Source organism: Struthio camelus, chromosome 14 (assembly GCF_040807025.1).
Source record: "Struthio camelus isolate bStrCam1 chromosome 14, bStrCam1.hap1, whole genome shotgun sequence".
NCBI classification, from domain to species: Eukaryota; Metazoa; Chordata; class Aves; order Struthioniformes; family Struthionidae; genus Struthio; species Struthio camelus.
In genome coordinates, this window is record NC_090955.1 from 11,858,851 (window position 1) to 11,882,969 (window position 24,119).

Below are 24,119 nucleotides of genomic sequence, written 5' to 3' on the forward strand. Positions count from 1 at the left end.
CTGCTCACCTGCAAGTTGCCCTCCAGCTCGGAGGCTTGAAACGAAGCCTTCCTGAAGACTGCACGCAAAGACGATCAGTCTTGAAAGGGCTCTGCAAAGAAGGTTTTTCCATACTTGTATGGAGGGAAGAAACCTCATAAGATCACTATGTCAAACAAATCAGGCTTCCATGTGTAGGAAATGAAATCTGAAGTGACCCGCACATGTTAACTGGGGGAAAACAAAAGTGAAAGCGCTGCTTGTTTCACCCAAAGTGGTCTTAGTTAAATCTTGGCCAAATATCTGGTGGCGCACCGAGTATGTGGGGAAGGAATATTTTCAGCTTCACAGACAAGCTCACCCAGGTTTGTCAGAGTATTGAGCTTGGAGGCAAAGGGTCTGGAAGAGGGTATGCAGAGACTAAGAAGGGCCCATCTGTGCCATTTTCCACAAGGTAGAATTTCATTCCCCCTCCTTGACTTCCAGGGGGAAAAGTTAGGTTATTCACAAACCTGGTGACTCCTTGTTCAGTTGCTGGGAAGGGCGCACTTTTTTCAGCTCTATCTGGGAACACTTTGAGGTTTTTTCTTACATGCTTCAGGGAAAGAGGCTTCGAGCCTGGATCGCTTTGCACCAGATGTGAGGATCTTGTCCTCCAAGTCTCTTTCAGGGAAATCCTTCTCTTTTCTTCTTTACCACCCAGGTACCTGCAGTAGATCGCTGAGATCTGCCTTGCCAGAAATTTGCCTCAATGTATATTAAATTGGCCTGAGTAAGGCCAGGCTGGCCTGCCGGGAGTGCTGCCCCTATGAGAAGAGCCTCAGAATGCAGAAGGAGCTTTCCCCAGGGCTGGACCTAGGCTACTGAAGACACCTGCCAGCAAAACCCATGCCTGTAGCGCTGGTCATCAGCCAAACACCAGTGTGAAGCTTAAGACTAATTCGAATCTTCAGCTTAATTTTTCCAGAGTAATGTGGAAATTCATTATTCATGCAAACAAACCAGACATAGCTCATGCAAGTAGCTGACTTCAGTGAAACTCCAGGTATGAGCAAGGGCCTCCTCCTATGAGCAAGGGCCTGCAGTGTTTTTCACAACAAAGGTGAACCTAAAATCAGGGCAACGAATTGCCAAGCTAAGAGGCCATTGCCGAAAGTGTCTAAAATCATTCCTGAGCATCAGGACAGACAAAAGAAGGTAAAGGTCACTTCCAAAGAGAGCAGAAAGAAACTGCTGCAGCTTATTGTGTCCCATAGAGGGCAGAAACTTTTTTGGATGTATCCTTTCTGCAGGAAAGCATTTTTTAAAAGCTGTCAGGGTTTCAAAAATGTTTTTGCAAGGAGAAAGTTTAATCATTGTAAAGAGTAGAAAATTGTTTCATAACAATGTACACTTGTAAATTAATTATAGAGCATCAAATTAGCAGTTGTAAGGCGATAACTGAAAGGGGAAGTACTCAGGAGTGTGGCTGATTAGAGGAGAACAGGGAACACATGAGAAATTATGGGGAAAGTGCGAGGCCAATTAGTACAGCAAGGCTCATTTTCTTTTAGTGCTTATTTCACACGCACATACACACACCTCTCTTGAGGCCATGTCATTATTTTCCAAATGGCATTGGCCTCTTCTTGCCTGGTGGTATCGGCCAACACTAATGATTTTCTTCTGTCGCTGAGTGCTCGCTTGCATTCCCCTCTTTCATTTTCCTGCTCATCCCTTTCTCTGTGGTGTTGCCCACATTAGACTAATTGTATCTTTGATCTGCAACTGTTACACATGCAGCTGCTCATCATTGTCTGGGCCTCTGAAACCTGAAAATTAGAAAAACAGCAATTAGAATGATGCTCTACCAAAAAAAAAAAAAAAAGAAGAAGAAGAAGAAAGAAAGAAAGAAAGAAAAACAGCACAATTCAGTTTTAACAGGCTAGAGCAGATATTACCCCACAGAATTTTGGTTTCTTGTGCCGGACAGTTAAGCAAATCCTTTGTGCTGGGCAGGAGATAATGAATGTGCTTCCTGCATGCTGTTGTGAGCAAAGTAACATGTTTCCGGTTGGGGCTTTCATCTGAGTCTAGAGCTGGGATGGAGAACAACAGAGAGGTCGGTTTGATCCAGGCTTCAGCCAGGTCCTCCCATCCCTCAGCGCTTACCTGCTCGTGCTGGCTTTCTCCCACGAGAGGGCTTTGTAGAGAGGACGTGATGTGCATGTTAAATTCCAGGCCTGGTATATGCCTTTAGCGTAGAGTGAATTTTGGTTTTTAGAACCGTCTTTGCCAGGTCTGAGGTTACAAAAGCCTTTTGGGGATAACCTCATTAAGATAATTAAACATCTGTGCAATTCTTTCTTTCTGCATACGTGGCAAGGATTATTAAGCTGTATTTTCATGTGGCGCTTGAGCTGCTTCGCATGGCAACTTAGGAACAAGCAACAGAGCAGCTTGTAAATAAAAGAACTGGCTTATTGAGAAGATTTGGGTTGTGTAAATAGTATGCATCTCAGTTATCTGACACCAGGATTACGCACATTACACATTATTGGCTTCTGTTCGTGAAACAGTGAAAAGCCATGCTTTGTTGTGTATAACCTGCAAGTATGGGTGGTGCAGAAATGCCATTAAAGAAATAGGGGAAAAAAATGGCTGTGCACTGAAGTCAACTTGTATCAAAGGTGATACCTTTTTGTTAAAAAAAAAATTGCCTTTTCATAGTTAAATAATATGACTGACATTATTTTTCAGAATTAATTGATAGCTTTGTATCGGTCTGTAATTTTATTTACTCAAGGAAAGATTAGCAGGTGCCATTCTTTCAAATGACTGGCTATCTGAGATGGTTCTGCAGAGGGTTTTCTTTTGGCACTCGCAGCATTTGTATTGCTGTGGTTATCTGTATCTGCAATGGTATAACAAACAGAACTTTGTCCAGGTGGCCTATGCAATGGCAAGGGATGATAAAGGGACGTTTCAAAGTAAAATGCTAGGTAGGTTATATATTACAGCTACCGTTGCTTATTATAGCAAGCAGTGTTACTTATGGGAAATAAATAGGTTTCTGTTCTCAGGAGCCAATTACCAAGAATTCACAGAAAGGCAGTAGATATCTGCGACTGCAGAGTGCCTTTTTCATGCCCTGACCTTTGTTCATGAGTTTCACTAGCAAAGCACCCCTTGCTGTCCCAGTGGTCTCTAATATTCGTGGTGCCAGAGGTTGAACTAGATGGGACTACTGAATGAACGATTCACAGGAAAACGATAGTTACAGATTTTTCCACATGCAAGAGTGGATTTAGCGATGAGGGGACTTGTGTCATGCTGTAATCGTTTTTATTCCTTCCTATGAGGATGAATTCCAAGCCAATAAAAGGCAAACTGAATTAATTCAATGACGGCATATGCCACTGGAAACTGTTTGCATTTTTTTAGCAGAACTGGAGTTTCCTAGTCCATTTTTTAAGCATTTTTTTGCCCCAGTACCGTGTATGGTGGCCACAGTTAAAAGGATATGCTGGTGGTGCTACCAAGGCTCAAAATGCTTGGCTTGGAAAAGAGAGTGAAGTGCTGTATTTTTTATTTTGCAATATCTTTTCATGTAGAAGCACGGGAAGATATAAAGGCCCAGCTCTATCTTTTTTGTGTGTGTTTTCCTCAGCTCATTTTCTCATCCAGAGTGCTGCTTTGTTTAGGCTCTTCTGCCATGGTACCCAAGAGACACCTGCCGGCAGTCCAGCTGTACCACTGCGTTCTTCCAGCCTTGGCTGTCACTCTAGTACAACGTTCACGAGCCTTGGTTTGTTCAAAGCTCTCTTAACGCTCTTCTTAAGAAGAGAAAAACACCTAAGACTTTCTCTTCACAGCCAGTACAGGAATGGTCTCCTTTTTTTGGAGGCACTTCACTGCTTGACCGTTCCCGACTGGAATTTCGGGGTCAGCCGTCAGCATGCGTGAATGGCATTTGCTGTTCTGGCACTCAGCATGTTGAGCACTTTCTTATCCTCACATCTGTGGTATACGGAGTTGGCAGGGTTAGATAAGTGTGTCCTCCACATCAGACTAAGTAAGGGGAGCATCATGAGCATTGCAGAATATATTAGTGTGTAGAGGGACTCCAGCCCATGCTGTGCTTACAGTGGAATTTAATTTTCTTTCCATGCAACCAGAAACATATGTTTTTGCATTGAAATCTGTGGAGGTGAAACTGAATAGAGTACTGTCCTTGGAGAGATATGAAGCAATACCATAATAGATGTACAGGGGTATATCCACTCTGTATGGCGAGACCGTTTGGCTCCCCTAGTAAGTTTTATTACATTGTATGGTTTTACTTTGTCCCTTTTACCACTCTGATTAATAACACTTACCTCACCAGCTTAATTTTTCATCCTATTAAATGATTTGAAATGCACAGATAAAAATTGATGCCTCAGGGCTTATGATTCCTGCAAGTTTTGCAAATAGAGACAATAAACCTTTGTTCTAATTTTGGGGCTGTTCTTCTTTTCCTTACTCTTTGCTAGTCAAGGAAATCAAAGACCTGTCTTAAAAGTGCTATGCTGGATGTTAATCGTATGCTGTGAACGCTCACTAGCTGCTCTAAGTAAAACATGGTGTGCCTATTCTGCAAGGTTTGCGCTGTTGGTAACCTCAGTAGCCTTTTTTACTGAAGTTGGAGACAACTGGCCACTCATCTCTCTCTTGATCAGTTCTATACTCAGTGCACGTTCCCTTCCCCCCAAACATCCCTCTGATTAGCACCTCATTTAGGCTGCCTGCTAAAGGGCATTACCTCCATCAGCCTAGTTCTTAAAACTAGAAAGATTTCTTGCTGGGCTTGCAGCAGCCCGCAGCCTTGCTCTGTTTTCAGCAGTCAGGCAAAAGCATTTACAATTAACCTTTACTTCCATGTTAGTTGAATTTTACTCCTGCCTATGGAGGAGTATAATCTAAATGCTATTAAAATAGAGTATGACTTCATATTATGCGACATCTGGTGACTTCCAATTATCTGTGTTTTGCCTGCCTACGGTGAAAAGGCAATTATGTTCTTCTGGTTGGATTTGCAGCAGTTTCAGAAGATATGATAACACAGTACAGAACGAGGGCAAGGAAGCACGTTGGTAAGGCAAGACTCACATGGGCTAATAAGTAGAAATCAAGTGTGTACATTTCACATTTCAATCTTTGTTCAGATCTGAAGCTGTTTACACTAATCATTTCCCATTATGTCCTGCTGACAGGTATTGATCAACTACCACCTGTTGGTTAGGTAACATGAATGAAATAGAGTTTACTTCTATATTTCTCTTTTAAGGTTCTATCTAAAAACTTTCATTCTTCAAGTCTACATGAATTTGCACAAATGAGATGTCTTTTGAAATAAAATGTAGATACAATGTCTACTTTGATGGGCTCCAATATTGAAGAACCTCTAGACATTAATCTTATGTATGACACAATAATTTTAATGTGGTGTTAGTGTCATGCAAGTAGTGAAATGGAGGTACTCAGCCAGATCTCAGGATATTGACTATACTCCAATTTTGTTTAAAACCTGCAGAGTAATGATTTCTTCTGTCAGTTACAGCACATACTATCCATCCATCCATCCATCTTGACAATCCATATGCCAGAAAGTGCTTTCATATGCAGTAACTCACCAGATTGTAACAATTTAGCAGAAGATGTGACATGACACCCAACATGTTGAGTTTTTTTTTTTATTTCAAGAGTTACCAAGAAATTTATTTTTGAAGCAAAATATGACACTGAGCTTTGCAAACAGAGCTGTCCTGTAGTGTTGAGAAACTGGGTGCATTTACCTGTGAGCACCGATGACCAAGAAAAGCATTTACTTTGTTGTTGTAGTGGAATGACTCAGTTGGGTACTCCACATCTGATAATAGGTGCTTGTACAACAGAGTCCTGAAATTATGTATGAGACTGTAATTACGGGCAGTAGTAAAATCTAAACCATGTGCAGTAATATACGCCATACTTTTATGCTCTAATGTCTAAGACTAAAGAAAAATGGAGTCCCACCCTGCAATTCGAAGGTCTTTGCTCTGAGTGTTTACTCATATCATGTAAAATGGACAAATTATTTTATTTTGCTTACACATCTTCCCTACAGTAATTCTTTTTTTTTTTTCCATTTAGTGATTATTTTTATTATGTGTTTAATACACAGCTGACAAGAACAGCTCCAGCATGGCCACGAGACCTTCTCCTGGTAAAATGGAATGGATCATCCCGCTTATTGTGGTCTCAGCACTGACCTTCGTGTGCCTCATTCTTCTCATTGCTGTGCTTGTTTACTGGAGGTGAGCCTGTTTTCTGTAGATGGGGAACTGATTGTGATTTAAAACACGTTTGGGATGATGTTTTTTAATATAGGCCTATGTTTTTTATTTTATTGAATGTTATGGTGATAGATGCATTAGATATCTCTCCAGATGGGGGGGCAGCGGTATCGGTTAACTATTTAGCTGTCTCAGATAACTGATTTTTGTGTCATGAAAATGAGGTTAGTAGTAGCACCGGTAGAGCCAGCTGTAATGCAGACAAATGTTCCTCCAATTAGCCCTTTTTAAATAACTGTAAAAATTATATCTTTTTCTTGACCTTCAGGAAAGGTGGTCGTGGGAGAAAAGCCCAGTGAATTTGGGCTTTGTTCCATATGTGGCTTTGCCACAGCTCCCTATGTCATCTTAAGCAGTTCATTTTCCTGCTTGGACTGTACTTCTACAAAAGGGGGATAAGCTTGCCTCACATCATATAGCAGTACTCTAAGCAGGAGTTCTTTAACGTTGGTGAAGCGGTCAGTAGTAAAACCTGAAAGAGCAGGAAAATAAAGATTGCCTTTTCTGAAGAGATACCATCACGCATACGAAACCTTGTTTTGGTTCAGTGTGGAGACTGGGGTTAGCATTAACAAATCCTTCTCCCTTTGATTTAAGGTAAATTAAAACCTGAAACACCTTCATATGCCATAACCAGAGCCATAAACCTGAGCCAGATCCCCCTCATTTGTCTGGCAGTGAAAATTTACCAATGATTAGCGTCAGAGAAGGGTGAACATTTAGGAATTATTTCAAAATCTGAATAAAAACAGAAAAGTGGCTTTGATTAGAAATAGCAGTCCGTTGATCATCCTCTTCATAGAATCAATTAAAACCCTGCCAATCTATTTTTAAAGACACTCTTTTTGCAGACAATTAGTTGACCAAATTGTTGAGTCTGGGAACATTCAAAAGAATATTAATAAATAAATGGCAATACTTTTGTGAAAATCATTTCTATTAGCATTTGCAAGTAATTAACATCATTATGGTAGTACAATGAATAGAATTGCACTGATACTTACATAAAAGATGAAATTAAAAAGATTCTGACGATCCCATTGTAGTACCCTCTCCATCAATACACCTTTCTTCCAAAATCTCTCCCATTTTTTCTTCATACGAAGAACTAAATTTGTTCACGTTTGCACCAGGCAAGCCCTTGAAGTATGTGGGATATCCCGAAGCACTGTAATGCAGAGTTGGTTACGTTTATCTTGCGCTGATACAAAAGGCTCTTCTAAGGAGGAAAGGTTTTGAGATAAACAAAATGCTAATGGCAATTATCAAGAAGAACGTTAATACATCTCATTATTTGGAAAGCATTTACATTTCCTGCAGTTTGACTAATGGCTTGAGGAATAATTACAAAACTGGTGTCTGATTCACTTGAGAAACAATACTGTGGTTAAAAGCAATGGATGTTAAAAGTTGGAAAGTACTTGCTTAGTGACCAATACTTAGAAACTGTAATTGCTGGTAAATACTGATTTTTATTACAGATCATAATATTACCAGAGTATAAAATTAAGATTTGTTAATTAAAGATAAATAGTTTTTATCTTTAAAATTCCTAAGCATCCACCTCATAAAACTTTTATTTGTTTAGTAATAGCAAGTACATAAATGAAGGAGGTTGCATGAACAAAGACCTTAACTGAGACTGAATCACTTTTCCAGTAATCTTTGGTATATTGCAAAAAGACAGCAGTTGGGTTTTATGAGCTCTCTGTAATTTGCATGAGCAGTTAACACTCCTCAGTAGCTTTGGTAAAGTTATGAACATTGGCATTAGTACCCATGACAGCAGTGGGTCAACCTCCTGGGTACAGTTGATACTAAAAAAAATAGGGAGATTAAAAATGAATATAGACAAGAAAGTATGTCATGTGACAGTCAAAAGGTTTTCTGATAAATGCCAAGCAACGAGTTAAGGAACAACAAACCTGAAGGTACATGTGTACTGGCTTCAAAGTAATCTACCCTTTCTAGCTTCATAGATCTGAGAATCTTTTGAACAGAAGGATGTAAGAAAAAAGTCAAACTGTGTTTCAGGATGAATCAGCAAGGAGCTAGAACCCCAGTCATCCACAATAACAGTTCACATCATACACACCACGTCCCTGAAATGATAACACAGCATTTTGTGTGCCCTTTTCAGTTTGGTTACCTTTCTTTAGGAAAAATAAAATGTTTACCTCTGTGAGTGTTTTAAAGACAGGGAAAAAAAATTACACCCTCGAGTGTAATTTGTAAGTTTGAAAGGATCGGTGATCTGGATTTCCAGAAAGAAATATTTAGCTTAAACCGTAATGGGCAACATATGGAATAATTTGCTAAATAACACCATCAAAGTAAACGGCATGAAAACAAGTTTGAGACAGATTTTTCGGTGAGAGAAACATGGTATTGAAGTGCACAGCGGAGAAACACTGGTTATGAAGAGATAAACCCCAAGGGGACAGGCGTGATGGACCAAGTGGTTTTTTCTTGCGCAGCAGTTCTTTGTTCTGGTGCGAGAAAAAGCATTAAAAAACATAACCCAAAGAACTAGGAAATGCAGAAGAGACATGGGTTACCCTTTGGCAATACGTTCTTAGGGTAAAACAAATGATATGTTCACTTTTGTGGTTTTGAGCGGTTGCGGGAATTAGATGATTTGAGAACAGAGGTGACATAAATAGAACAATGAAGCAGAGCAACGCCTTCTGCTTGTTTGCTTTGCATCAATGCCCTGCTACCCGGGGACCGAAATCAGGAACTAGGGGGGTTGCTTGTGCAGGTTTGGCAAAATGTTTGTCTCTGTTCTGATCCTTTGGGACTCCCACTCTGTCATCATAATGAAATAAGTTCTGTGATGATGTCTTGTTGTAAGGAAGCTTCCTTTCTGGTTGCTTATATTTGAAAAGGCGAGTAATAGGAAGCAATGGCTGTTTGATGGAGCTTTTCCTGTCTTTAGCTGTTGAGCTTCCATGCTATGTTCGTTAGCGACTCCTTGAAGTTGATACATGGGAATGGCTTGTTCTGCTTCTGAATGAGACTCCCTGTTTTGCAGAGGTAATTTGCTATTCTCAGTTCTTTTTCTGTTTGGGTCCTGGACAAACGGCAAAGGAATATAACTGATCTTGAAGTGGATGGGTCACTTCTTTCTTTTTGCCACTGCAGCCGTCTCAGTAATGAAAAGGGATGGGAACTTGTAGGCAAGCAGCACCTCTGAATTACCTTTCTACTAAAGTTTCATGAATTCATTATGCCTTTAGCTTTAAGGACACTGCTGTGCAAAGAGAGCTATGTGATTTTAAGTTGGTAGAGTGGAGAATAAACTAGGTCAGCATAATGAGGCTACAAAAATTGCACCGCCTGTTATGCCAGGATGCCGAGGAGAGAGCACCATCAAACGCCCGCAGGGTGACCAGCAGCCGTGAAGCGCGCTGGCGCTGGTTGTGAACGCTGGCCCTCAGGCAGGAAGGAAGGCGATGTCTGTGGTTTAACGGTCTGCTGCTGGCTGTCTTTGATACCACTTGAGAAAAAACAGGCCTGGGTAGTCCTGGAGCGGTCGCAGGCACGGGCATGACGAAGGGGCTGGTGCTCCCACACGTTCCAGTGCCTGGAATTGATTTATCTTCTAGCGTTGAGTCCAAGGAGAGAATTTAAGCCCTAGCAAACATGAGGAACTAGATCCTCACTGATTACTTAACATGTAGATCCACCGTGAATTTCTGCAGTGGCATAATGGTTTTATCTTCTTCAGCTTTCATTCCTTTCATAGTAGTTACTGAAATTGTGCGAGTCTGGGGCAACCACAGAGTATTTCGGAGAGCTGTTCACTGTGATTTTAAGATCCTTTCCTGGAGCGCTACAGCTTATCTAGAGTCTCTTAGAGTGTGTGTATTGTAAGCTGCAGTTTCCCAAGCACAGTATTTTGGCATTTCTGGGCATTTGTTTTGCACCTATGATTTTATCACCCAGACTCTCAGTATCATGAGATCCTTCTGCAGTTCCTCAAGGTCAGTTGAAGATTTGACATGTATTGTCTGCAGACTTTGCCACTGTTATTCTTGCAGCCTTTTCTACAAGCTTTGAGGATTGCAGAACGTGTTTGGGTAGTGACCTCCAGACTATTTAGAGATTGAGTATGACTTGAGTTTTTTTGCAACAAGATGAGTTCCTATAGCATGCTGTGCCATATTGTGGCTTGAAACAGGTCTTTTCTAGCACTTTCGTTGTGCTCTGCTGCAGATTAAACAAGTCCTGACTATTGAGACTGTAAAGAAAAAACAGGGTCAGCACCACTTTTTTTTTTCACAGAGGTGCAGGAGGGTGAGAAGAGTTTGGAAACTGACTGAAATACTTAGACGTGCCTTAAGTTCTGCCATTTTAGAAGAATAACTATTTTAAGAGTGACTGGTGACCTTCCACTTTGTTTTCTATTCTAGTTTTTAATCTAAACGGTACAATACTATAGACTGTGGTTTCAAAGGGGGAAAATAAGCAGAGAATATTAAGAAGCAATTAAGATTTTAGAGTTTAGCCAACAGCAACTTTTAAATGGGAACTAAATTATAGCCATTTCTCATTTTAAGCTGAGAGGAAAAAATTAATTCACAACTATAGCTGGAGAGTTTTCTCTTTCTTTCAGCGGATACCATAATTCACCTCTGAATTATTGCCGCCATCAACATTGTGATCCCAAAGACAAAGCAGGAATATTGTATTGCATTTCTTATTAAATCAAGCTGTTTATACAGTGCTAATATGTTTACATTCAGGAGGGATTTTAGGAACAACACAGCTGCTGCCTTTCAAAGAGCAAGCAAGCTTGCACTGCTTGTTTATAGTCATGTGTGTATTTGAGACAGCTTGGGGAAAAGATGCCTTTAAGCTTCCTTAGGCAAAGCCTTACAGAATTTAATAGAGGATAAGAGTTTTCTTAGGTTTTTGTCAAGCATCCTGTTAATCTGAGTAGATTCCTTGGGACGGGTCCTGTGACAGAGCCTTGTACTTCTCAGGCAGTGCCTTTCTGTGCGAAAGAAAAGGCACTAAGTATCAGGAGATGCAGGGTTTTTTTCTGACTTGGTCCTTGATTTTCTGCATGACCCTGGGCCAAGTCACTTGTGGCTCGCCAGTATTGTTGTTGAACCTCACTGGGAGCAAGCTCAGGTGTTCAATATTTCAGCGTTTGTGTTCAGTCACTGGTAAAATAGCACTGAACAACGCAAGTCAACCGTCTTTGTAAATCAGCTTGTGATTTAGAAATGAAAGCAGCAACCTAAGACCAAGGACTATTGTAGTTATCATTTCAAATAACCATGCCACGGAAAGCTGCCGTTTGGTGTTAAATTCCATTGGACTTTCACTGCTCCATAGCTAAGACAGCGTTAAAACTTCATTGGAAAAAAAAATGAGAACTTCTGCCTGCAGCAGGTTGTAAAAAGCTCTGGAATTGTTATTTGAACCTATCTCTAGGTTTTATTTTATGAGTATACAATGTGTTGTTCATCTACTGTACTGATTGAAAAAGGAACATTGCTAATTTACAGACCATGGTAAAATTCCTTGCTTACAATGATAAAAGCTGCTTTCAGCTTTCTCTAAAATATTTGTGATTCTGTTCATTTTCTCACGCTTGGAGGATGCTAGCTAACTTTCTGAGAGCCTATGTGTTGATCTTAAGAAAGCCTTGAGTGCAGTTGCATGAGTATTTCTTGCAGCAGCGGCAGCAGCCCCCGTTCCTGCCCTCGTGCTGCCCCCCGTGATACCAATACAAATGTGGTACAGGCGTGTGTTGAACTGGATTGGGAAATAATCCATATTTTAAAATAAAAGAGAGAGAGGGGGGCCTGATTTAGAGCGGATTAGCTCCCCAGTCGAGTTCCTGCAGTAGCCAGGCGAGAGCCCTCGCGCTCGACCTGGCGACGGCTGTACCCCTCCCTGGTGCAATTCCTGCCTTCACGGGCAGGGAGGAGAACTGGAAACCCCTTTCAGCTCCTTTTTGAGGTCTTAGCGACCGGATCTGCTCATGCAGAACAGGGCACGCCTTCGTTTTCCTCCTGGAGCGGCCGCCTCCGGCCGCATAGGACGAGAAGCGGCCTCGGGAGGCCGGTGCCGGGGCGGGTCGCTGCCGACGAGCGCGGTCCAGCTCACGCGCGGTAGCTGGGGCCGCCTGGTTTGCAGCACTCTCATCTCCCCTCTGATCTCCCCACCTCAGCCTAGGCAGCGCGGGAAAAGCACTTCACCTTTTATGGCAAAAGACCCGGTGTTGTGTTTGATTTTATCGGTGCCAGAAATAAAGGTCCTGGCCCTTCTTGTGCGCTGTCTCTCCAAGCGCTGCTCGTTTGTCATTAAAGGGGAGCGGGCCCGCGACCGCTTCCCTCTCCTGCCGCGCGGAGCCTCGAGCTCAGCCGTCGTGCCGGCGGCTTGCTTTCACGCCTGCAGCGCAGGGCGGCTGCCGGCGGGGCGCGTCGAGCCCTCCTCGTCCCGCCGTTACCGGCGCCGATCGATACAAAAACTTCTCTGACCGCGTTGCGGCGTTTCCGTCAGGCGATGGCGCGGAGCGGGAGAGCGCCCCCGGTAAGGCCGAAGCGCAGCGCGCCGCAGCCCGCCCTCCCTCCCGCTGCCCCTCGCCTCGCGGCGGGACCGAAAAGGAGCTGTCCCGGCAGCCCGGCTGTTGGGCGAGGGTTTGTTCGCCGCGGCCGAGCGCAGCTGTGCGCCGGGGAGGCCGGGGCCCCGCACCTCGCGCCGCCCGTTCCTTTTTGCGACTGGGTGCTCAATACCCGTTTGCCCGCTGGCTGCTTTAGGGGCCTTTCAGAAAGAGTTCAGGAGTTGCCAGTGGTTACAGTAACGGGCCCCCTGCTGCTGAGTTGGCCCTGCGATGGCCGTTCGGGCCGTTGGACAGACTAACTCATGCTCATTAGACAAAAAAGAGAGGCGGACAGATTTGCAGATGGAAAGTTGCTTCTTAAGCCTGCTGGATGATCTGTTAAGAGCTAGATTGCGGAGGGGGGCATGTTCTCTCATTATATGCCTGTTACTTCTACTTTTCTTTAGCTAAGACTCGTTTTACTTTTTCTTGCAAATCAGAACCCTGTGAGATTTCAGTTTCCTCTTTGGAGAGGCCGCTAGTGAGCGGCTGCTTTAAAAGCAAACAATTTTTGTCCTAAGCAAGGGGAAGGGAAAGAAGCTGATTTAAGCTTTTTTTGCAAAGCTTAAATCCAAATCGGTGATAACTTCCAAAACGGTCAGGAAATCTACAAAACTCAGCAAATTTTAGTCCTAATTATACAGCATCAGGAGCAAAATCAAAAATCACTAACCACCCTTTGACCCAGGAACATCCCATTTCAAGGACACAGCGCAGGTTGCGTTCTGCTTCAGGTTGAAATCTGCGCGTTGATGTAAATAGCGTGACTCCTGAATAACTGGTATGAATTTAATCAGGCCTTTGCCTTCTAAATCTGAGTCCACACGGCTGACGAACCTGTATCACCTCGGATGGCTTCTCAAGAATGTACAATTGCAGTAACAAGTTACTTTTCGCCAGGTACTCAAAGGCAGTTTCTGCGTCCATGCGTGCCCAGTCTCTGTCTGAATTTCATGAAGGCTGTTTCCCTCTGAGTTGTCCTTCTGTAAATGAAAAGTAAGTGCGGATTTATAGCAGGCCTATGTCTCTCCAGGTGAAATTAAGATAGGACTATGGTTGTTCCTGTGCGGTTCACCTTTTCTGTGAGGCAGGTGGTCAGACCGGATGGGCAGACAGGGTTGTCAGCTGAGATGAGAAGCAATTACTCTAATACGTGAAAGGGATCTGCAAAGAATAAGTGTTTCATGCCTCCACCATGCTTAGGATGTGGAGTCTTGGGCTTACATGGCAGCGAGAGAGATTTAGGTTTGACATTAGAAGAAGCCTCGTGATGGGAACGGCCTACAGAATTTCCACTGTTTCTGGGTTCGAAAAGCAGGTTAACCAGCCCTTTGTCGGCAACGCTGTCAGGGTCATTGGTCCTGTATGGGAGCTGGGAGGACTCTTCTTCGCAACGCTGCAGCGCAAGCTTAGAGCACACGTGCAAGTGTGAGAAAAGAGGAGGAATGGAGTAGTGTGATAAATTGTCCTGTGAATCACAGATTAGAAGGCTGGAAAAGACACAATTAACATGCATCACATTTAACATAAGTAACATGCAGCTGATAAAAGAACACATCTAAGAAGTGGGGGGAAGGAGAGAGGGAGGGCTCTAGCTTTGCAGAGAGGGTGAAAAGGAATATACAAACGGGCAAGAAAGAAAACTGCCAAGGCAGCTTGCATAGGACAGCTGTGCCAGGAGACTCGCAGGCTGATGGAAAGAAGTCTGTGGAGCTTCGTTCCATCTGTTCTCCTGTAGCAGGAGGCCTGAAAGCAGGGAAGAGTCAAGAGTATGATGAAGTTTTGAAGTTTAAAAAAAAAAAAAAAAAAAGGAGCAGGGGTTGATGCAGCTGCTGTTTTTAACCCCCACTGGGTGTTATCTAAGGCACCATTAATTGCCCACGTCAATACTGCCATCATCTGCAGTGAGTGCTAGCCCAAGGACGGCTCCGGTGACAAGAGAAAAGACCCCCTGAGCAAGCAACCAGGGTGACAGCATCTAGCAATCCCTGGAGATGCTGTTACATGGAATTGTCTTCTTGCAAAGGAGTCGGGATGGTGAGTGCCGGAGGAACTCACATCTGTGGAGCCTCAGAAAAAGCACCCATCACAGTGAAGGCAATCCTAGTGTCCGCTGGGTTGTGTTTAACAGTACCTTTAAACAAGAAATCTCACTCCAAAACCACACGTTGTCCTCAGCTGCTGGGATGTTTGCACCATGTGCATCATTTGTGCGAACATCTTTTCTGCAGGCACTTTCATGGACATGGCCGTTGAACTCAGTGGGAGCCCACATCTGCATCACTTTTTTTTAAAAGATGATGTCAAGCATGTAATCGTATGTCAAATAGCAGGAGAATACATGCTTTGATTGTGGAACACCAAAATGCCTCATAACATGTTGGTGTCCTTGAAGACTCCAATAAAAGAAAGCGTTTTTTTTATTTTAGTTTGTTTTAAAGTGTGTCCCAAAACAGCTGAGACATTTAGGGTATGCTTTGCCTACAGGCCCACACAGGCCATCTGATTCGTTAAGGGGGATCAAGTTTAGATGAAATTCTTGGCAGCAAATTAGAAAATACTGTTGTTACGCTCTTTGTGTATGAGCAGTATATAACGACGTTTCCCCAAGATTTCCCGAAATACTTTATTTTGGGGAGACAGCAGAGAAGGGTAGAAGGTGAGGGCAGTTCAGGTTTGGCAAGGAGAGGTCCATGACACCCTGAAATTTCTGCTTAATTTCTGTTTAACTAACTAAATGGATTCGTTCCAGGTGCTTATTCTGGAAGTGCTTTCCCCAGTGCTGCTGTAGTGGTGAGGTCTTGAAAAAAAAAGAGCTAGATTTGATTTGGGCAATAATTGGATTAAAGGCAGTATTTTACAAGGCATTATTCTGAAGCAATGTTTTTAAAATATTCACATGCTATAGTTAGGCTCCATTAAGAACCTGTTCGTAAGTGCAGAGAAACAGTATGCCGTGAGGAGTATGCGTTTCTGATCTGCACAGCAGTGGAGGATGCTACCTTTGGCTTCTCCTAGTCATCTGTTAGTTGTTTTGTAAGCTATTTTAGACAAAAAATTTTTTACAACTTTAGAACTTTTTAACTGAGGCTTTTAAAACTATGATGGACTATTTAAAAAGAGAAATAAACCTATATAATCCTACTTTTTGTGGAATAAAATTGACTTGAAAAAAAATCAAGAGTAAGAATATTTTTAAAAATGCAGGATGCATTCTATTTCTATTCCCCAGCTCCAAGAAAGAATTTATTAACCCATTGTTGTTTGATCTATTGCTAGGTTATATGTTTTGTATTGATCTGTTGTTAGTTTATGTGTTCTATGTAATATTCTTAGTATATAAGAGTATATGTTAGAGTGTGCGCAGGTATCTCTGGTAGATTGTGCCTCATAAATTGTTAGGTTTCAGAGCTAGAGGAATGTCTGGATGAACTGTGAATGAAATATCCTGTAATACAAGTAGATGTACCCTGAGGGAACAGTATGCCTCTACTGTGAAACTATGAATTAACCACAGCAACCAGATAAATTATGTTTTTTCTCTCTTCTTGTAACCATGAAATACAGCTATTGAAGGGCCCTGTGCTCTTCTGAGTCCCACAGCAGCGTTTGGACTAACATTAGCACTAGCTATTTCACAGCAGGATGTGGTCTGAGTATAAAATTATAGGGTAAAAATATTAAATCAATTCAGCAATCTTAACTGGTTGGATAAATAGTAGGAATCAGCAGCCTGGTAAAACAAGAACAAGCAAGGGTGGACTTAATTTTTCTTTTCTTAAAATAAAATACCAAGCTGTGCAACTCAGGAAAAAAAAAACAATGATTTGGAATGCACTACGCATGTGATTTTATTAGAGATATTATAAATTGTGAGTTCATTCAGTTTATTGCAGAATACTAAGTTATAAACTTTGTTTGATAAAAAGAAAACACTTCTTATATAACTGCAAATGGCATGTATTTCACTCTACTAGCTTACAGATTAACATCCATTTGAGTTCTAATTTTTAAGCCCAAGCAGGAGCAGGTAGCACGCCTGGTTCCCATTTCATGGGTTGTGTCTTGGTTTGGAAATTCTGCCCTCTCTGGAGGAGAACAAAAACATGTTGAAATATCCTACACAGTGACATTTAGAAAACAATAGAAATAAATCTGATTTTGGGTTGATTGAAAAATTTTACTCCACTTTTGAATTTTAAAAGTATTTGTAATGTAAAAAAAACCCCAGTCAGTCAGTCCTCAACCATGACAAATGCTCTATTCCTTGAAGGCTCAAATTTGTTTTTAATTTTCCTTCTGATCAAATTATCAGTAAAATGGATATATTTCAGCACAATAGGGAGCGGGAGCCGGGAAGAGCCTCTTCTCTCGCGGTGCAGCAGGTGTTCCCCAGGCGTAGCCGTGCTATGGATGAGTATCGCTGCAGACAAGCTGCGCTGAGGGCGAGGAAGACTTACCACCACCATCGTAACTCAAAGTGGTGATGATTTACTCGTCCGAGTCTTCCACGATACCTAAATTCCAGTGTTCACTGGTAACAGGGTATTACGCACTGGTATTAAAGACGTGACGTGAAAGCTCTGGAGACACAATCCTCAAACCTGTCATTTTGTGGATTTTTGGTAGTTATTCAGGAGTTTTGATTAAAAGCCTAGGACGTAAATCTGCCAGAATGGTTGGTCTTTTCCTGTTCACACAGCTCCTTGCTTTTGAAGCGTTCAGAGTGCGTATTTCAATCAGAGAGTGAACGGATGCCCCAGCAGTTTGCTTTGCAGAGCCTGCAGAAGTTCGTTGTGTAGGTTAAGGCTGAATCTAGGCTTCTTTATCCATATGTGTTTCTGCACAGCAGCAGAACAAGGTTCTCCTCACCCTGACATCATTACGGGTTTCATCTTCATTTTGATGAGTTATTGTTTACCACTTTCTTCACTGTTACAGGTACGAACAAGTCTTTCAGCCAGAAAAGGCTTTTCCTGCAGTTTGTTTATTCTTCAGCGAGCTTTTCTGTAGACTTTGCATGACAAAAGTGGTAGTCATATTTTCTTCTAATATCAAATCTCCCTACAACTATACACTTGTCTTGTACTCTTGTTCTGTCTTTTGTGGGAGGGGGCATGGGGCAGAAGATTAACGGCTTTTCATTCATCAAGGACATTTGCTTTATATCTGTCAGAGTTATTCTGAACATGCTTTGTGATACTGACAGGGCCACATAGACCTTAAATTTATTAATAGTAATTCCTTTTTCAGAACAACACATTCAATTAATAATTAATTTATTTGTATGCATAAGTCACCTTAGTTTGCCTTTGGTGATATTTAATCCTGAATGTATCTAGGAAAAGCAATCACATCTTTTTTGAGATCAGTCATGAAGAATAAAAAAGTTTAAAAGATTTTAAAAATAATGTCAACAAAGAAATTATTCTTTTTCTGAGACTGTGAAAATACAGTTTCTACTTTCCAAAGAAAATACAGTAATTAGGAAATTTGCAAATGGAAATTAGCCGGTGTTGGTCTTCCTCTTTATTTATGTCATTAAATGCAGTATTTAATTAGCATATATATTATTCAAGTTTCAGTATAATCCTTTTTGTAAGTCCAGGTTCAAATGTAAAAATAAATAATGGGCTTGATGCACCCTATTGTTCACATGCAAAGCAGCTAACATAGATGTGAAGATATGAGGTGAATTGAAGCATTCATATTTCATAAGGATGCAGTCTACGTTTTCTGAAATTGTATGTTGAACTCTTATTTTTAACTTTTTCTAATTTGCATACATATTAGTCCCTGTTTAAATGATGTGTTAATTCTATTCATTAGACTTCAGTGAATGCTTCTGACTCTCCTGATAATCAAGCACGGGTCCCTGGAAAGCAAATTATGGACTTTCATGTTGCAAACCCCATTGTAAACGTGACATTTATCATTGCTAAGCCAACTTAGCGCGTGGTGCTTGGCTATAGTCAGGAGGGCAGAACCCTCTCTCTTAGGCTTTGGGTAATGACTGTGATCTCTGAGTAAGGAGCTGGCACCAGGTCCCTGAAGTCTCTTCAGAGATGATTGGGCACTTCACAACCACTCTGCCTTCTTGAGGTTAGAAATGCCAGTTCAGCTCTTCGGGAAGAGTGAGTAGCTTGACTCAGATCCTCACACAGATGGCTTCAAGAAAATGGAAGATCAAGAATCTTCTGTTCCACGTAATTTGATGGCAGGGATGAAAATTTGGGGGCCAATAAGGATTCATTTGGCCAGTCTGCAGTTCCCTTGAGCAGATGTGGCTGCCAGTGCAGGATCCTGCTGGGGGCGGGGGGCGTACCTGTTTCGCAGCAGTGTGTCTGTGCTTCGAAAATCTGCAAATTCAGGTAGCCCTCAAAGCAAAAGCATGAAGGTGACAGCAGTGCAATAGGAGCCCTTTCTCTGGGCGTCTGAACCAGATCTTCTAGTGAATGTGGTAGCAATCTGTTTATAACAATCTGGGAGGGAAAGGGACAACAAAACGGTATTGGATTTACATGTCTGCAATTGCATATTGATTTGCCAGGCAGTGACAATTAGTCTTTTTAATTCTAGGTATAAAAGCATTGTTATCCCAGTGGTAAACCTGAGGTGATAATTTCCCAAGGTTTTATGTTGATGGGGTGAGCCCTGAGTGCTGCCACACAGGGAGTTGCCATGTGTGCTCTGATTAATAAAAAAATTGATGGGAAGCAGAAAGATTCTCATACCATCACTATGAGGAAATGCTTGACATCTTTAAAGGCCTGTAAGTTTAGTTTCCATCTGTTTTGTGCAGAGTTTGGGCCTTTTCAAAAAACATTGCTGATGTGCAGTCGGGAATTAATTTGGCTCTTTCTGGTAGCGGAAGGTTAGAGTTCAACCTCACTGTTTTTATTATCTGCAAAAGCTACATGGAACAAGTTCCCCGTTGTATAGTTTAAAGGAATAGGTGGGGACTGCTAGCAAGAAACCTGTTCTCCCTGCAGCATAGTTTTATTTGAGATGCACAGAATATGCTAACAGAAGACAAGAAATCACAGCGATTGATATACGTTCTCGGCAGCTGCTTTGTCTCGCAATGTCTGAATACGTAATCTCATTCACAGCGGCATTCTGCATGTGAAGCATTCTGAACCTTCAAGAAATGCTCCCATTTCACCAGCGTTTGTAATACAAGCTATAGTTAGGCCTTTTGGGAAATGAAAAGCCTACATTTTATTGGGACTGTGAGTTTTCCATGGCTTTCAGCGTTGTCTGCGGGATTTGAGCTTTCACTTGGGTGTCCTCTCTTTCCCCTAGCGATGCTGCTTTACATTGAAGGAACACAAGAGAAGCACTGAGCTTTATACCAGCTTTTTTAAACCTATAAACCATCTGTGGCCCTCTCCTCCTCCACCCCATGGATGGTGTTTGCAGGCCCCAGTTGACTTCCACGCTTGCAAGCCAGGACAGGGTCTCCCAGTTGCCTGTGTGCTGAGCATGGGAAAGGGTGCTGAGGGAAAAGGGCTTTAAACCAGCTGCATGTTCCCTGTATTCCCCTAGCCCGTGATTTAATGTTAGCTGCAGGTCTCTTTCTTAGGATCCCAGTAAGTAGCCAGCACTGCTTGCGGGGAGTAGCCAGTGCAGCGGATGAGCATTCTCCATCCGTGCCTCTATCCGAGGTCTTATTTCCTTAGCGCTGCAGCCAGCAGCTCCCCACTCCAGGCAGGGTTGTGTCCACAGCCTGATTTGTTTTTCCAGTGACTGAATTAATTTTAGTGTTGTCATTGCTCTCTGCCACCCGTAACGTATTTATTCTGCTGTCTGTGAAGAAGGAGTTAAATTCTTATGAGTTGGACGTTTTCTGTTACAGCTTGTGTTCTGTTTTGACCTTTTTGGCTTCACGTGTTTTCCCCTTTTAAAGTTACTAGTTACATCTGAGCTCTTAACATCAAGCGGGTTGCTTTGTGAAAATAAATATTAATGAGAAGGCTGCTGATAGCATCATATGGGTAGAAACAAATGCTTTTATAATAAATGGAATTTAATATTAATGGAGTGGTTTGGAGTTAAAGCAGGATGTAAAGTGACAAGCTCCACGCACCGCAAACTGCCCTTTGCAGAATCCAATTAGAAGTGTGAGCAGCAAATCGTAAGTAAACTTACTGTAATCACACAGGGGCAATACAGGAGAGGAACATCATTTGTGGCCTGGGACCTGTCCCCTTGAACGTCTCATAATTTCCATGAATCAACATTTAGTCACTGTGTTATGCCAAGTGTGCATTCTTCAGCTCTTTCCTGGAAATGCTGCATCCCATTGGTCTGGTCAAACCAGAGGGAGACAGTATGTTTTGAAATAAAAGGGCACATCGATTAAACGCACTGTATTCTGCTACACGTCTGTCTGGGAGAAGTGACTCATTTGTTCACCAGCTGAAATTACTTTGCGTTGCACATCTTGCGCTGATGTTACAAGGTTTGCCTGATCACTGGAAGCTGTTACATTTGCTGCTTCCTCATTGAGAATGATCAGGAATTGTTCGCTTTCCAAATTGCAGTGTTTCTTCATGATTTAGAAAAATAGGTGGTTTGCTGAGCTGTGTTGTGGATAAATGGTTAAATGCTGCCTGGAGTAACCAAGTGCAATTGTCATAGATATATCTGAGCATCCATGCCAGATGTGAGCATCCATGCCAGACATATCTGGCGTCCTAAAGAGCAATGTAAATTGTTCATTGGATATAAATTATTCAAAAAGAGTTTTTCTAAATAGGCAGTATGTACCATTCCCGTCTGGCTGACAGAGCTGCTGAAGCTGCTATAGCAGGAGTTTGTTAGTGGTATTTCGGGTATCCTGGGTATTGTGCGAAAGTGGCTTAGCGAATCTCCAAAAATGAGGGTGCAGGATCCAAAGTGAGGGTGCAGGAATGGTAAAGACCTGAGCACCGCATCTGGGAAGTTGGGGTGGTGCTTTGAGACTGATGGAAAAGCGACATGGAGCAAGTCGATTTCTCTCTTCTGTCAAAATGGCTATGATCAGCCAGGAGGTAAATAAACAAACAGATCAACAAATACTTCACGCTTGTGTGTTCTCCACAGGAGATCACAGATCTGAAACCACCTGTCCGGCACAAAACTACCAGAAATAGCAGCAGGATATTCTGCTGCTTTAAACCTTTTTAGGCTTACAGAACTCCTTGAATTGAAATACTTTAATAAAAACAGGAAGAATTGTTACTGCATGTCGCAGTTACCCTCCAAAATGGAAAGTACCGGAGCGGGTCTGGCAGTGGGACCCTGGCCGGGCAGCTAGAGTCTGCCTTTGCCTGCGTAGCCGAACGTGTCTCGCTGGCCGTGGGGATTGCTTCTGCCTTTTCCGCTCCCAAGCCTGTGTCTAATCGCTGCAGTAATGGTAGCAAAATCACCACCAAAGATCACATAAGAACATTGAAACGAAATGCATAAGTAGAGTAGGAGGGAAATGAATCTGACTTGTTAATGTTAGCACTGTGCGGTTTACCTGGGAGGAGACATCTCCTAAGTTCCTTGACGGTCGTTTGCCTTTGGAGCCGTGTCACTTGATGTGCTGTAAAAGGAAAGAAAATATGAAGCTGAGAACTTGCATTTAATTTGCATGCCTAGTTTTGAGCAAGTGCCTAACAGATCAAAGGACGTTTCTTAGAACATCAAGAACCATTCATGTGTTGTTCACTGAAATGCAAGCTCCAGGTCTTGTGGGGTTTTTTTTTCCTCCTTTTCTCCAGTCCCACATTTATCAACACTGAAAGGTTATAAAGAGCTTAATAAAAGGTAGATTAAGGCTTTGGAGATGGTGCAAATAAAGAGAACAATCTATAAATAGAAAATGCATTAAACAATATCTGGTCTTGAGGGATCTAATAGTTAACATAGGTCGACTGAATTTCTTCTGCTTTGCTTATCTGCAGTGAATTTTTATCTTGAATCAAAATGTTCTCTTCACTGTGATTAGTTTTGTTATTGGCTGTTTCTTCACGCTAGTTAAGGCAGCTGGAAAGCAATAGTTTATTTGCCCAAGCATATACCTACCGGAAAAAAGTTTGTTATGGGGATGAAAGTGGTTTCTAATTTTCAGAGTAATTTTGGCTGATTTCTTAAAGGCAAAATCTCCTCTACTTCGGTCACCGTATAATTTTGCAGTTCTTGACTCTTCTGTATAGTTGTGGACCTATTAATATGCTTCATGATAACTTTTCTGATGTGCCTCAGTCTTTGAGTTCTTTTGTGGAATATATCTTGACACTAAAGTTTGAGGTGCTTTGAGTAGGGAATAGGCTTGAAACTTTAAAAGCGTCTTTTTTCCTTAATAAATATTTTGAAAAGGGAATTCTTTTTCACTTGATTTCAAGCATTTTTAAGATCATCCTCGTAGTCCCCTCTGCCTCATGATGTAGTATATTCCACCTCCATTGCATGCTGATAACATTTCTAGATTTTTTTTTATGAGCAGCTTATCACTTATTTGGTCTGTGGAGGTGGGAATTTGAAATATACATTGTTTTTATTTTTATGTGCTACTTTTTTATGCCTAAGTATGCTTACTACTGTTTGCTGCTTTTCTGGTATTAATTGGATTTTTCTAGAAGTATTTAAATATCCTGGGATTTGTTTGTTGTTATTGCTATTGTCGATGTTTGGGTTTTTTGGAAAAATTATTGCAGGCGGTATTGCACTATTTCATGCAAACGCTACTGGACAGATCCTACTAATGTGAGCACTTTTTATGTTGCTGTATTAATTGATGTAGATCTGTTACCTTTAGTGAAGGGAGCCCAGTGGATATACTTACACGACGCTGATCATCTGATTAACCAAAACTCCACCTGAAGCTAATACAACTTGCTTCTCTGCGGTATAGCTCTGTTACTGAGCCCAATGGATAAGATATATTGGAGCAGGTAGAGCTCACCTTAACGTGCCTGCATCTCTTCTGGTATGTGAGATAGGTCACTGAGGTCTGACTTGGGTATTTGTGCATAGCTTATTAGAGATATATTCAGTATACTACAATGGAAAAGACAGTACAGGATTTCTTTGTGGTTTGGTTCACTGCATGGTAGCTTATTGTCTCTGATATTTGTGTTTCCTTGTCACATGTGTTAAGCTTTGAATGCAAAAGACTCATTAAAGCAATTCTT

At 41.9% G+C, this 24,119-nt stretch overlaps 1 protein-coding gene across 2 annotated transcripts in view; it reads left to right on the forward strand.

Annotated features, from left to right (window-relative positions):
* The window catches only part of PTPRG (protein tyrosine phosphatase receptor type G), a 411,417-nt gene that overhangs the window by 335,194 nt on the left and 52,104 nt on the right, over nucleotides 1-24,119 (forward strand). For both annotated transcript variants that reach the window (XM_068907053.1, XM_068907052.1), the window contains exon 14: nucleotides 6,164-6,296. In XM_068907053.1, the coding sequence (XP_068763154.1) occupies nucleotides 6,164-6,296 (133 nt within the window). The remainder of the gene's footprint in view (nucleotides 1-6,163; nucleotides 6,297-24,119) is intronic.